This window comes from Perca fluviatilis, chromosome 20, assembly GCF_010015445.1.
Source record: "Perca fluviatilis chromosome 20, GENO_Pfluv_1.0, whole genome shotgun sequence".
In the NCBI taxonomy this organism is placed as follows: domain Eukaryota; kingdom Metazoa; phylum Chordata; class Actinopteri; order Perciformes; family Percidae; genus Perca; species Perca fluviatilis.
In genome coordinates this window covers 12,422,050-12,437,439 of record NC_053131.1, presented here as the reverse complement: position 1 = coordinate 12,437,439, position 15,390 = coordinate 12,422,050, and the positions used below count along the sequence as shown (strand labels likewise).

The 15,390-nt window shown below is 38.0% G+C and overlaps 1 protein-coding gene across 1 annotated transcript in view; it reads left to right on the top strand.

The window, feature by feature from the left end:
- Window positions 1-1,465: 1,465 nt before the first annotated feature.
- Window positions 1,466-15,390, top strand: part of slc25a21 (solute carrier family 25 member 21) — a 103,277-nt gene continuing 89,352 nt past the window's right edge. Inside the window, exons 1-2 of the mRNA XM_039786952.1 lie at window positions 1,466-1,614; window positions 1,754-1,835. Coding sequence (XP_039642886.1) covers window positions 1,766-1,835 — 70 coding nt within the window. The 5' untranslated portion in view covers window positions 1,466-1,614; window positions 1,754-1,765. The remainder of the gene's footprint in view (window positions 1,615-1,753; window positions 1,836-15,390) is intronic.

Sequence of the window (15,390 nt, the reverse complement as noted above, 5' to 3'; positions counted from 1 at the left end):
TGGAGTCGAGGTCAGTGGGGTGGAAGCTGCTCTGCTTTTTCTTATCCGAGGGGGGTCAAAGAGGTAATGGCATTTTCCTGCCAAATATATGTTGTAAATCCCACATTTTTATGGCTTGTCTGATGCTCTTGTTGTTCCATAGCTGCTCTTATACTAAATGAAATGCTCGTTATAGGGCTCACTGCTGAATTTCTGCGTGTTTTCATTGCTCATCAAAAAAGAAAATAACTCCTCTAGTTTTTCCATGGTGCACTATGGCTCAGGTCACATGTTCTATAAGAGTTTAAATCAAATTTAATTTAAAGTAAAAGATTCCAGTGTTGTTGGATAGATGGGCATTCTGCTAGCCTTACTGAATACAGTATTTCACTGGTTCTCCGGCTGTATCATTATGTATGGTATATGAATTATGAAAGAGGCATGATTTGAAAAACAATATTTATCCAGAATATAGAGGGATGTGTGTGCCTAGTTTAAAGCTTATTATAAATCATAAAAAGCCTTGTGTTTTTCTTATGAGCAAATATTTCACAAGCCTCTTTCATTTATGAGACGTATATGGTTGTAATACTACAACATTTTTTTTTAATTTTTTGGGCTTTTTTCTGCCTTTTTATTAGAAAGTGCAGATACACAGAGAAGGAGGAGAGAGAGACATGCAGCAAAGGCCCGCAAGTCGCCTGTGTTTCAGGGCTTCGACTATATCGATCAATCTGCTTATTTTCTATTAATTGATATATATATATATATATATATATATATATATATATATATATATAATATAGTTGCTGGATAAATGTAGTGGAGTCAAAAGTACAATATTTCCCTCTGAAATGTTGTAATTGTTATCCGTTTAGGATCATTGTCTTTCAGTGTTTGATATGTTATGTAGCTCTTTGGACACATTGGATACCTGCTGGTTGCTGTAAAGTGCTAAAAAAATTTATTTAGATTGATGTTACATGTTAATACTACTTGTGGCTTTGCATTATTGAGCCATAGGTTAAATTCTTTTCTTAAAGGCAAACTAAAGTGGGAACCTATCTTCTGGGTAGTAAACACCTAATAAGCTCCTGTATGATTAAAATGTGGCTGTTCGCATTTTACACTATTTTCTATTGACATTTTATAGACTAAACAATTTAGTGATTCGTCGAGACATTCATCAATAATAAAAATGAAAAAAATCCTTAATTGAGACCTGGTCTGGCAATGAGACTAGACACTGTCAAATCTAAGCTATAAATGGACATTTATGAAAAGAAAAAATAACCTTGGTGCTCATTATGTGATTGTTTGCCTTAGCCTATTGACTAGGCCTATGGGGTCAGAGTTTATCTTTTTTTTATTATTATTTATTTTATTCAAACCATTTTATTTCTATGACTCAAACACTTCATGGCTGTGAGGCGATAGGAGCGTCAATCTGAACCAGCAGTTTTTTTTTTAGTGCTGGTAATTGATTCCTTATTAGCCTAGCCTAGCCTAGCCTGAGAGCACTCGGGGAGAGATCACTCTCCGGCGTGGGCTGCAGCTGTTGAAGCAGAGCAACTTCCCTGAAGCCTGCGGGGCAAAACACAACCGAGACGTCTCGCTACACAGCGGGAAAGACAGGTAGGGTGGCTGTTCACCCGGCGCTGAAGCAAACTTACAGAGCCTTATTACGGGCTATATAAACTCAACTCACGCTGTAAACTAACGTTACAAGGAAAGAACGTTAACTTGTTTCGGGTTTTGTTTGTTTTTGGTTTAGGAACCTTTAACAATGACAACAAAAAAGCCGCAGAGCATGCTCCGGGAAGCTTCTCATCAGATTATAGCCGGTGGATCCGCAGGTAAGTCAAAATGTATTTTTTACTTCTACCATCACAAACGACTGATTCAGATTACGCAACCGTTTACCAATCTTGCACGCTGCTAAAATGTATGTAGCATAGCAACGGTGATCCCCATTAAAACACAAATGCGGTGACGTACGCCTCGTTTACCTTCCCACGAGAACGGTACCAAGGTGTGTTTCTGGTTTTAATCGCACATGCGTAGATTACCAACATCCGATTAATTCTGGTTTTGGGAGCGTCTAGTTCAAAGATTAAACATGTGTAACCATTGACATATATAAAAAACAGTGTAACCAAGATAGTTCCGGGGGCAGGACATCTGTTTGCGCATGCGTACACTCATCCAGTGACTTGGAGGTTATTTTTTAACTTTATTTTTTTAGGAGTGATGGAATGTATGAAGCAGCTTACATTTACTCAAGTATGGTATTGTAGGCTACAAATTCGCGGTACTTTACTTTATTTCCATTTTATACAACTTTATTCTTCTACTCCACTACATCCCAGAGACAAATATTGTACTGTTTTACTCAACTACATTTGTCTGTCAGCTTTAGTTGTTTTTCAGATTACAATTTCCATCCCCTTCCTGTCCAGTGAAAACCATGTAGGCTATCTCCAGAGTTTGATTTTGTGATTAACTGAAGGATGAAGTGTTCATTTCTGGGCTGAGAAAATCATCCTACTTCTTAAGCTGAATAAACTATTTAAAAACCTTCTTGGATCAGCTGAAAAAAAGCATCGTCACAAAACTGAAAACAGGGCGGTTTTTCTGTCACCATGAAAAATTGACTTTTTAGAGATACATGATTCTCACAGGACAGCGACGCTACAAACCTATATCTTTATAGAATATGATGCATTGCTATACACTAAAGTACCCAACAGTATATGAAGGAGTTAAAGTTAGCACATTAAACATCTACTGCAGGAAAATGCAGCATACACATTAATGCGGCAGCAATATTAATCCAGAAACATTAGTAAACACTGACACTGACTGACTGATATGATATAAACCAAGATGACGCAGCAGCTGCCACTTGTGGACTAGTGGCAGAATGTATAATAAGACATTGATATGACTAGTGACATGTATAAAATTGGTTGAAAAAAAAGAAGAAAAAAAAAAAGATACTATTGTTGTAATTCAGATTTGGGTCACCGGTGGCAGCACTGAGCACACCGCTGCTGAGCAGCACCAAAGCAGCACCATGGATGTTAAATGCATAGGTTAAATGAGGCAGAAATCCCGCCGCCATATTGGATGGTTTGTTTGGAATTTGAGTGTCACAATGGTCACTGGTCACTCTCCCTATGCACCCTCCCCCATCCATGTTCTGTTGCCGGATAATCGTGTTTTGTAACCGTGCACCTGGTTGACATAATTTTTTCTCCTCGTAAGTCGCCAAAATGTTGCCTTCGACCTTGTGAGTTCAATATTCTTCCCCTAACATTTTCTGTTAACGGCTGAGTGACTGAAATGTGGAAAGAGAACATGCTAAATTAACGTTAGCTTAACAGTTAGCTAGCTAGCTAATGAGAATAACATTTTTCACCTGTGTTGGCTTTGAGGCAGGATATTGGACTTTTGAAGCATTTTTACGATAAAAAAAAAAAAACTACTGCTGTTGAACCAACTGTGTGCATAATTTTATTTTTGTAAGGGCTTGATAACCATCATCATGAAACCTGTAACGTTAGCTAAGTTAACTAAAACTATGTAGATGTTCATTTTACTGGGTATTTTTTTTTATACAGGGACCATACTGTGGACTAGCTTTCCACTAAGCATCAGGCAGTCACAATCCAGAGTTTTTAAAGGTCAGGTCCGGGCCCATCTCTAGGGTAAGGTGACCAATCAAAATATGACAGGCAGGTCCTAGGTGTTTTATTGTGTTTGCGTTTTTGTTACTATACGGTTTAATAACTGTGAACTGGTTTAGTGCTTATATTGCCTCTACTTTAGTGCTTCTAGTGGTCTTGCGAATGCTTTTAGCACATCCAGATTGGTTAGAAAAGGAAGCTTATAGGACAGGTTTTTGAAGTTCATTTCTTTGTATCTTGTTTTTTGTTTGTTTCTCATTTGTTGGATGTCCTCGTTTTCTGTTGCTTATTGTTTTGGGGATTTCTGTGTTTACTATGTGCTGGTCTGTCCTGTTTTTGTTTTCTATGACATCAGGGGACATGCTGGAAATACGTGTTTACACTTTACATGTTATATCTTGTTTTTTGTCTTCTATATCCATAAATTCATTCAATCACTCAGACAAATGACCTGAAAAAAATTATTAAACCCTTGCAGACTGAAGAAAATGAAGTGGATGTAAACTATCTGTGTGTGTGTGTGTGTGTGTGTGTGTGTGTGTGTGTGTGTGTGTGTGTGTGTGTGTGTTGTGTGTTTGTGTTGTGTTGTGTGTGTGTTGTGTGTGTGTGTGTATATTCTCTCTCTCTCTCTCTCTCTCTCTCTCTCTCCCCCTCCCCCCCCGGTCAAAAGTTTGGGGACACAAATTTCCATTCCACTCAGCTGAGATCCGTTGCATTGTTTTTTTTTTTTTAACCAGGGCAGCAGTTTTCAGATTACAATATGTGGTTACATAATTGCAAAAGGGTTCTCCAATGTTTTCTCAGTTAGCCTTTTAAAATGATATCAGATTAGTAAACAGAATGTCCCTTTGGAACATTGGATGAATGGTTGCTGATAATGGGCAATGTAAAGATCAGCCACTTCTTTCTACAACAGTCGAGAACCCTTTTGCAATTATGTAAGCAAATAATGTAATCTGAAAACTGCTGCCCTGATTAAAAAAACAATGCAACTGATCTCAGCTGGTATTCTGTCTGTAATGGAGTGGAATGGAAATTTCTAAGTGACCCCAAACTTCTTATATATATATGCACGCACATAAGCCAGGAAGTGATCAGAAGTCAATCCTCTTGCTTGTTTGCTTTACTTTACTCTTTTAACCTTCACAAAAAAAATCATTCATTCACAGTCTGTATCAAATTAAATTTGCGTAACACGGCAGACACGTTGCCAACTCGTGTTTCCTGAAGCAGAAGGGCAAAGTCAAGACAGCGAGACAGCTGGTGGAGAGACTATCCTGACAATGTAGCCTTGATTAGAGATGTGGTGGAGGAGGAAATCCACCAGAAGTTTTCGATATAGTAGGCTGGCTTTCTTAATAAAACTTGTGGAAGTCACGTGAATTGGCCGTTAGAGATGGGGAAAAAAACCCACAAACGAAGCTTCATATTGAATCAAGTTTTGCTTGCAGTGCTGATGTGTATCTTCGCCAAGACTAAATCCTTCATGTAACCCATAGTATTTACTACCACAACCTGTAGAACACCCAAATGATCACACTTATTGGGACAGTAATCGTGCCACAATAATTATTAGATAGTTGAGCCAAAAAAATAAATGGTTTGTCAAACGGTACCCACTCAGGCCATTATTGTGAAACACTAAGTATGTGGAAAGAGTTGTAACATGCAGGTAAATTGCCTGCACAATGAAGTAGTCATGGACTGAATTGTAATTTGGGAAGACTTGCATATTAAATCAAACCGTTGCATTATTCTGTCTGCTCTCTCTTATAAGGAATTCTCTTGTGTCTATTTTGACATGCACTTTATGTAAAGGCAAAACCAAAGTCTAGGTTGGCAGTTAATCATTTTACATTCCTCAAATCTTTGAGCAAGGTTGTGCAAAAATAAGTCTCAGTAAGAGGTGTATTGTACTTCTAAAAATATAGTACTTTCTGCTGCTGCTGTTGTTGTTGTTGTTGTTGTTGTTGTTGTTGTTGTTGTTGTTGTTGTTGTTGTTACAGGCTTTGCAGGTGTCACTGAATTAGGCCTTTTCGTGGATATTGATAGTGACTGAGTAATCTTCCCTACATAAACAGCTACTGTAAAAATGTAGTTTCAGTTCTCCATTGCTCTGCATGTGCAGCTCAGTGACCAGCAGTCCAGGATTGTGGTTGTGTGTGTATTTGTGGTGATACATTCACATGATGTGGCTGCTCACAGTAAAAGCCTTTGCATACATGTTTTGAAATCTACAGCAAGGATACAAAATCAAGTTTGTTTTATTTATAAAACATAGGCTACTGCTTTTGTGACAATGAATTGTATGTCTTATATATAGTTTAATATTTCAGTGAGTTCTCATTTCACTCACTAAATTGTTACTTGGTGACTCATGTTCTGCTCTTTGTTCGTCCAGTTACCTAGCTGCTGCTATTGCTTTGTGTAGGGACAGTTTTGTAGTCCAGCATTACGTGCTCAATGAAGAAAATGTATGTTCCTTTTTATCTTGCCTATTTGTGAACAATACAAAGTTGTCAAACAAGCAAGACTGTGAAGGGATTATCAGTGTAGACTGTATAATTATGGTGTGAAATTTTTGTTTTTTTCTCTAGCCGAACAAGCCGCCAGCTGCAAACAATAAGGACCACAAAACTCTTTCCTTATGTTTCATTCCTGGTGTTGTTGCTGTGCTCACTCACCAAGTTGATCGACACTGTTTTTTTTTAAAATCTTAATGTCCACAGTGTCCTTTTTAGTTTTCTTGCTGCGGGATCTATTGCTTATATTGAGAAATTACAACAATGCAGTGTAAATCTTTACTTTTTTTTTTTTTTAATGTCTACTCAAATGCTTGCGTATGAATGTGGTTCTTTTTTATTATAGGATTTTTGTTGGTGATGTAGTTTAATTTTACATATTTAGATTTCACCATACAAACAGTTAAATGGGCATGAAGTATCAATAAAAAAAAAGAAAATCATCGCTGAGATGAGTATATTGTGGCCTACACTATGTTCTCTTTCCTCCATACCAACAGATCTTCAGTCGTAAAGCCCCAAACATTGACTGTTTCTTATTCTGACCCTCCTCTACTCCATTCCTATTAGAAAACTTCTTTATATTTGGTTTGCTTACTTGTGTCTATTGTGAAAATGTGACTGTGTCTGTGTTGTAGTCTGCTGTTTAGGTGTTAAACGGTTGTTTCAGATGTCATGTCACTGTTGTTGCAGTTCCTGTGGTGACTGTTGGAGGTTGGTAGAGGTCCTACAGTATATTAATTCAATAAGTGATTCACTCCTGAACTAATATTGGCATTATCTACTTATAAATCTGTGTTACAGCCAGTAGAAATTTGAATCACACCCAGTGCTTAGTCGCTACTTCGTCACTCTTTACTGTTCCAGAAAGTCCAATTTTAACCTCATTTACTCTAATAATTTGCTCAATTACAATGGTTTATTTAAGAAGGAACTACTACTCTGGCATTGTTGCTTGCCCCTCCATGTTTACATCTCACAAGCCCCCTGGGTCTGACAACCTGCTGTCCTGAGCTTTCAACGAGAGGCTAAGGGGCTCTTGTCTGTCCTGATGGGACAGAGGTTTTAACCCTGAGCAGAATGACTTGTGTGGTCATGTGAGGTGCAACGATGAATCGATTAGTTGTCAACTATTAAATTAATCGCCAACTATTTTGATAATCGATTAATCGGTTTGAGTAATTTTTTTTATTTAAAAAAAAAAAAAGATTTCTCTGAATCCAGCTTCTAAAATGTGAATATTTTCTAGTTTCTTCACTCCTCTGTGACAGTAAACGGAATATCTTTTGAGTTTTGGAGAAAACGAGACATTTGAGGACGTCATTTTGAGCTTTGGGGAACACTGACCCACGTTTTTCACCATTTACTGACATTTTTATAGATCAAACAACTAATCGATTAATTGAGAAAATAATCAACAGATTTATAGACTATGAAAATAATCGTTAGTTGCAGCCCTAGAATACAGTATCCTATTTTTGTGATAGTATGCATTTTTCTGTACGCATTTGAGAGCTGGAACGATTAGTCGATTAATCAATTAGTCAACTGACAGAAAAATACTTGCCAACTTTTTTGATAATCAAGGCTTTGCATTTGCATTCATATTTCCAATTGTTGCTGTTTTTGGGTCAAATATTGACTAGTTTTAGCGCTTTGGGCCTTAAATGTATTAAAATTAGACAATATGAGGAGTTTAGAGATAAAGATCTTAACCCCGATTGGGTGGGGGGTGAGGGGGGAAGGGGATATAGGAATTTATTATATTATTAAAATTTAAAAAAAAAAAAAAAAAAAATTAAATTGAAAAAAAAAAAAGAAAAAAAAAAAAAAAAAAAAAAAAAAAAAGGGGGGGGGGGGGGGGTATTGTGTTTGGTGGTTATAGTAATTATAAATATATAATAAATATATAAAAAAAAAGAAAGGGGAAGAAGAAAAAAAAAAGAAAAAAAAAAAAATTTTATTTTGGGGGGGGAAAGTAAAAGGGTAGAAGGGTGAAGAAGCTCTTTTAGTTTACCTTAATGTCGATTCTCAATGTTGTCCACAAGGGGGTAGTAGTTGCATACTGTATCTCTTCATAGTAAAGGGATGTTCCAACTTTTTTGTAGTTTGGTTTCAGTCATAACTTTTGGATACAGGGAGACAGAAGTGATGCATATTTACTCTGCAGAGAAGAATTAAAAGATTGAAGTAAGGCAGAAAAAGTTCATGAAAATAAAAATGTCATGATTAAATACACAGTGAACCAAATTTTTTAAAAGTAGAAACTGAAAATCTATCTAGTTACATGCTCATTGCTGCGATGTTTTCTCTAAGCCCTTTGTTATTTCCTTGGTAGATGCCTTTTTTTAAACTCCATGAGTAAATCGATCCGTCTCCAGCAAATGGACTGTGACGACATGAGACAGACGCCCCACATGTAATTACTGCAGCTCTCCCCCCAGACTGTCAGAGCCTCCTTCAAACTGCGCTGCAGCTCTCCTGATTTAATTGGTTTTTAAACAGTGAACCTGAAATCAGTCGGGAAAGAACAAATAAAGCCACTTAGCCTAAATGTAGGAGAGGAAGAAAAGGAATCAAATAAATTGTGTGTGTGTGTGTGTGTGTGTGTGTGTGTGTGTGTGTGTGTGTGTGTGTGTGTGTGTGTGTGTGTGTGTGTGTGTGTGTGTGTGTGTGTGTGTGTGTGTGTGTGTGTGTGTGTGTGTGTGTGTGTGTGTGTGTGTGTGTGTGTGTGTGTGTGCGCCATTTAAGGAGACTGCACTCAGCAGTGAGCGATTCCCGAGTGGCTGCACCAATCACAGCCGAATTAGGCCTAATATTTATTTCCAGAAACAATTGTACATGTTTCAGCGGGGCTTTGATTGAACTCCCGGTGGACATGTTGTAGACAGATGTTTAGATGACCTCATGTTTGAAGTAATGTTGATTCTGGATGGGGTGCTTCTTGGCCTGTTCCTCTAAATCAGCTCCCTCAGCCTCCCATCTCCCCCCTCTGTCTGGGAGGGCATGCGGAGGCTCACGTCCTTCATATTTAATGTGTGCTTTGGCTTGCATTAAATAGCACCCATTTACATTTTTCTGTTCCATCCTTGACAGACAGATGTCCATGCGTGGGGGTTGTGGATGGCTTGGTTAAAATGAGCCATGATAGTGCTGAAGGATGGCTACTTAACCGGACACATCTGTCTTTTGTTCTTATTGCTACTCTAAATACGTGTCGGTTTCAGAACAAGGCTGGGATTAACCATCAAGGCAGCATTTTTGACAAACTTGTAAACATGAGAGGAAACGGCGTCGATTATTTGAAGTTTTCTTACTGATAATTTCTTAATAGACGTGATCTCAGACATTAATGTTAGTGAATTTTTCCTGATGTGTCTTTATGAATAAATTGCATGCCTCAGGCTGTACAGGTAATAATGAAAATAACCCCTCATTTAATATGGAGAAAGTACAACACGCCAACATTCCTAAAGCAAACATAAAAAGATTTATTATCTCTGTCAACTAATTACCCATCTGGGCAAATGTGAATGATCACAATGTCATAATAAATTAGTTGAATGCAAACAGGCATTACATCTAATGGTAGTCTAATTAATGTACTGCAAATCTCTGGCATCCCAGAATAGATTGTATAAACCCAAAAGGTTAACTGGCAAAAATGATAAAATAATGAATGCTTTTGTTCAATTTCTGTGCCGGTGGTTAAGATATTTTAAACGAGTGACATAATTAAATGATTATACCTGAATTATTGAACATAGCTGAAATTAATTTCTATTTTATTAGGATGGGTACTTTTGCTGGGGTTCAAAACAATATTTCAATTAATGTTATAAAAAAAAATGTTGGAAAGTAAAGAAGTATTTCATCAACAGTACTGTACTTAATGAGGTACTTTACTTGAGTATTTCCATTTTCTGCTATACTTTTACTCAACTACATTTCAGAGGGAAATAGTATTATTTTACTCCACTACATTGATTTAAAAGCTTTACTTACTTTGCAGATTCAGATTATTAAAACAAAATAGAATCAACTAATACATTGCCATATTATTATAGATTAAACTACCCAGCAATTTATAAAGTAGTTCAAATCAGTTCCACCTTTACCAGCTGCAACATTAGCGATGTACACATGAATGCATCAATTATGTAATACAATAATATAATATACATTATTCTGAAATGAGCCATTTTGCATGATGAGTACTTTTAATACTTAAAGCATATTTTCATGCTAGTACTTTTGTACTTAAGTGGAATTTTGAATGCATGACTTTTACTTGTAACGGAGTATTTCGACACTGTGGTATTGCCACTTTTACTTGAGTAAAATTTTTTTACTTCTCCCACCTCTGGCACTAAACACACATTATGACCAAGCCCAGGGGAGTATTATCTTTGTCAGGGACAAATGTTCCTCAGCTCATGCTTTGGGTGCAGGCGGTCGTGTGCCATTTGGCTGACTTCCTGCGAACAAGAAGTCCCTAATGGCTGGCTGTTAAATCAGCAGTGTCTGTTATGCCAAATATATCAGTTACTCCGAAAAAAAAAAAAAGAAGCAAACCATTACAGCAGACATCAACACTGCATATGATGGCATGATTTATCTATTAAATTCAACTTTTATCTTATGTAATGCCAGCTGCAAAATCAAAAACATGCATGAGGATCTTATTTGACTTCCAGTTTCAGCTGTGTCTACAGGTGAGGCTTCGTACAGGCTTTAGGCTGCATGTGTGTATCAACCTTATTTGACAAGCACAACCATTTTTCACTGAAACTACATCTGCCTCGGACTGAGATCTGTCTCTGTCGAACAGAGAAACAGAGAGAGAACTGGATCCTCAAATACACAGTGAGGCATTGTAGCCGGAAAAGTCTCTTAGTGTACAATTGTATAGCATGCCTGATAAATAAAAGTAACTGTATAAACTGTGTCACAACCACCATGTGGCTTTTTAAACGGTTTAAAAGAGTTAGCAACATGTTAGGCCAAAGCAAAATAGAGTTTTGAGTTTGTGTTCTAGTAATGCTATTTTTAAGGCTATGACCTCTTTTAATGCAGGTACTCTGTGGGCTATAATTGGATATATTGCTGCTCTGAAAGTCTGGCAGAAATAAAAACGTGAACCAGTTCAGGGAGGGCCTGTGATGTATGAGCCACAGTCGCGCTCACGACGTTATCTTAATGACATGATTTATAATAACAGTTCACTGGCGGGAGGTTGGGGGACCGGAGGAGGCCAGTTGTTGGGGAGGGGGACTCCTCTGTTGTTACCACAGAGGAGTCCCGTGTGAGAAATTAGTTCAGCCAAGACACAACACGTGATTACCAGATTGTACTCTTTGCTCGAGCTTGCGTGGGCATGGCCGAACTACAGCTGCGAGCCAAGAGAGGTCACATACGCTACTGCAGGGACTACCGAATCAGCTGTTAGTCAGGGAGCGAGGCCAGTGGGTTATTGGGTTTTAGGTGATGCACTACTGCATCATTAAATACATGATTTCATTACTGCATAACATATAGGCTAATATTACATTATTGCATCAATAATTGGAGCTAATGTCATTAAAAAGCTAATAGGCTTACAAATGTTCAATAAATCTTTGATTTTAACTGATAATAATTGGGCCTAGTTATAGTTGAATATCATTTTTCCACCAAGAAAACAGTAGCTATAAACACTAGTTGCCCGATACATATGTCTTATGGATTTACATAAAAAATATGAACTACTAATTGTGGAAAAAAACACTTTTATAGGTGTTAAAAATATGTGAATGTGATATGTGTAATGCTTTGGTGCAGTGATGTTACACATTAAGTCATCACATATGATGTAAGGTATAATGTCAGCAGTCCAGGGTCCCACTGATCACTTATTGGCCTAATCACATTAATAGATAACCAGTCTAGCAAAAGGAAAAAAACAATATGCAGCTCAAGTTAATTAATGGTTTACTTGTTTCAGAAGAATGATTTGTGGGCACTCCAATATTTTAATTAATTTTTTTTTATTATAACTGATTTAATGATGACTTAATTGATGTTTTAATGCATTAAAATAATTAGCATTTTTATCAGTAATTTTCAGTTGTCTTAGCCGGTCAGAGCTAAGAACCTACAGTGTTTTTATAACCGCCTGAGCCTATAGTGAATATTGTTGTCACGCATGGCAGCACGCACAGGACATTTTTCATACGTGTAAGTTCCTAGAAGAATAATAATAATAATTATACTGTTATGGTAAGAGTGGATTCAGTCAGATAAGTATGATTGCTCAACATGGGAGGCTTTCTCTGGATCATTGCCTCCTATTTAGAGGTACCAATTATTAAAACCAGGACGCTGCGCTGCAGGAAGCACAGTGGAGCTGACTTTTAGAGAGTATTTCATCACATTTTGCATGATTTCATACTGCAAATAAGATGATCACAAAGTTCTTCTACACCTTTCGCCACATGACATTTTACTAGTCAGCATTACAGTAGTACAAGTCATTATGTGTGCAGAGGGATATATTCAGCACAATAAAGCATGCTAAACAGGAAAGAGGACAGATGTAAAGTAAGCACCTAAATCACTCAGAAATTCCATGGCAGTCAAAGTGAAATGTGAAGGCATACATAGTACAACACATGGCAACAATAATAAAACTGGGAGGGAAATCAGCTAAACAAGCTATCAAGCTATGCTTAATTGAGCACTTAGACTAAGTAGTCAAGGAGCAAAGAGAGAGTGACCCTGTACGTGCGTGCCTGCGTGCGTGCATCTAGGTTATGTATTCGTGCTAAAGAAAATGGCTGCATGTGCGTGCCTCAGCTATGTCTTCATGCCATGAAATGGTCAAGTGTACGTGTTTGTTTGTTTTGCGTGTGTGTGCATCCAAGTGAGAAATTTATGCCGGGAAATTGGTTATAATTGCGTGTGTTTGCGAGACATGCGTGCACATGCATCCAAGGAAATGGATATATTTTAAGTGTGTTTTTTGTTGTTTGTGTGTGTGTGTGTGTGTGTGTGTGTGTGTGTGTGTGTGTGTGTGTGTGTGTGTGTGTGTGTGTGTGTGTGTGTGTGTGTGTGTGTGGGTTCTCTGCATGCGTCTGGATTATTTTTTCAGTGTATATTTTTGAGCCCGGCTCTGTCTTGAACCTCCTAATTAAGTCACAGCTCTTCCTCTGGATAGCTACTGTCTGTCATCCCTGTAGACTTATTATCCCACTGTGGGATTTTAGTAGATCTTTGATGGGACATTGTTGTATTCAATGTTTTAAAATAACTAGTAGATCGTAAATACTGTATGAATTGCAGACGGAAATGGCAAAAATGAACTCGAAGCCGCTCAAGAGCAGCGACGTTCCCTCTGTTTATCCTCTACCACCTTGTTCCTCATGAACACTGACGTGTGTTGAAAAGTCTCGAATTGGGCATTTAACCTCGTGCCCTGTAGCTCGTAGCCACAGTTGGTAGTAGGTCAGACATATTGGCCTGCTGCACTGCGGCAGAAGTAACCACTGGATGCCTTCCTAATGCTGATTTTTCAGGCTCACCGGTTTTTGATCTCTTGTTTAATAGTTTTTGTTTTGTTTCAGGATGTCTTCACAAGAAAGTCATGGCCAAGGCAAACCTCATGTTATTTCAACTGAATATGATACACGATTCAAGAGTTCAGATACAGTAATTACAAACCCTCCGTGCTCCTGCTGTAAGCGCTGAAATATAAATAAACATAATAAGTACTGTCAAAAAAACAAAAACAAAACCGGACAAACTTAAAAACCCTGAATTACATGGCTTTTTCTGTGTGTGTGTGTTCGTGTACGGATGTGTGTATTGTGTGTGTCTACCCTGTGATTCTCTGGATGAGCTGGAAATTTATAACACAGGTTTTTACAGTAAGCCTTAGCCAAAAACTGTAATTCTTTCTCTGCTTTTAGCTCTGTAGTTGGGAGACAGGCATTCCCACTTTGGGTTAACTCTATCAAGATGAACAGCATTTGGGCCAGTGCAGTAATCATAATGTAATTTGTTGTGCTCATGGGCCAATTTGTGTCGTTTGAGAGGAAATATCCCGTGCCTGGTGGCCATGGGAGAGCATGTCCCGGGGCAAGGCTTTAATTAGGGAAGTTCAAATTTATAGACACTTTGTATTATTTCTGATCTAGAGTGGTTGGAGGATGACATACTTAAGAGAAGGATGCTGGCAGACGACGAGGAAAAATTTGATAATGAGAAACAAAACTGAATGAAAGGTCATGTTAGGAATTTGTTTACCATTTCATTATCATTTTGAAATCAAAGAGTCCTGCAGTGGAATCAAAGCAGACACAAATATCACAGTCTGGAAAGAGCTTATAAAGAACAGTGAGAGGTAATGCACCACTTCTCTTTTTAGTTTGTTTGAAATAAGATCGAGGGATGGAGAGAAGCTGTCAGGTTGTAGAAAAGAGCAGTGTGTTAATGTTCATCTCTTTGTAAGGCTGCAATCCTGAGAATACAATGTGTTCTTAATTTATCTGGTTTGGCATTAATTTGCAGCACAGCTATTTAATGAGGATTAAAGTGTTTTGCCTTAAGAGGAGAATCTGGTCCAAATATTTTGGGAATATAATGACTCAGACGGAGTGACTAGAGGGCAGAAGAGAGCCATATTGGTGCTTTTTAATCCACCTCAGTATTGTATTGAGTTAAGAGTTTGTACTGTTCCCAGCGGCACTTTTAGCAGTTAAGCTTAGTGAAGTTCATGGCTTTTAAGGTAATATCAAGATGGATAACTTTGCTGATCCTTTCACATGTATGCACAAATGATTTCACTTAACCGAGACAAACAGCTCTCAAAATATGAGATAATCCCCTCACATCTGTGTTTAGTTTGCTGAAGGTATCGTTGGAAATGTTAATATTACCAGTACAAAATGCATATTTATTCTGAAAGGCCTCCAAGCTTTCATTCAGCACACTGATTCTTGAGATTTTTTTCATCCCACGTCGAGATCCAAGTCATGACTCAGATATGACACTGGCTGTATTTTCTATGGCCTGTGTCACAACCCAGCTGTGCGTTTTTAAAACGAGTCCACACTGGGATGCGTTAAGTAGAACGGAGACCACACAGGGCGCCGGCGCAGCAGCTCTACGGCGTTTGAAGCAGGTACAGGGGGGAGAGTGGTGGCCGGGATACGGGACGGAGG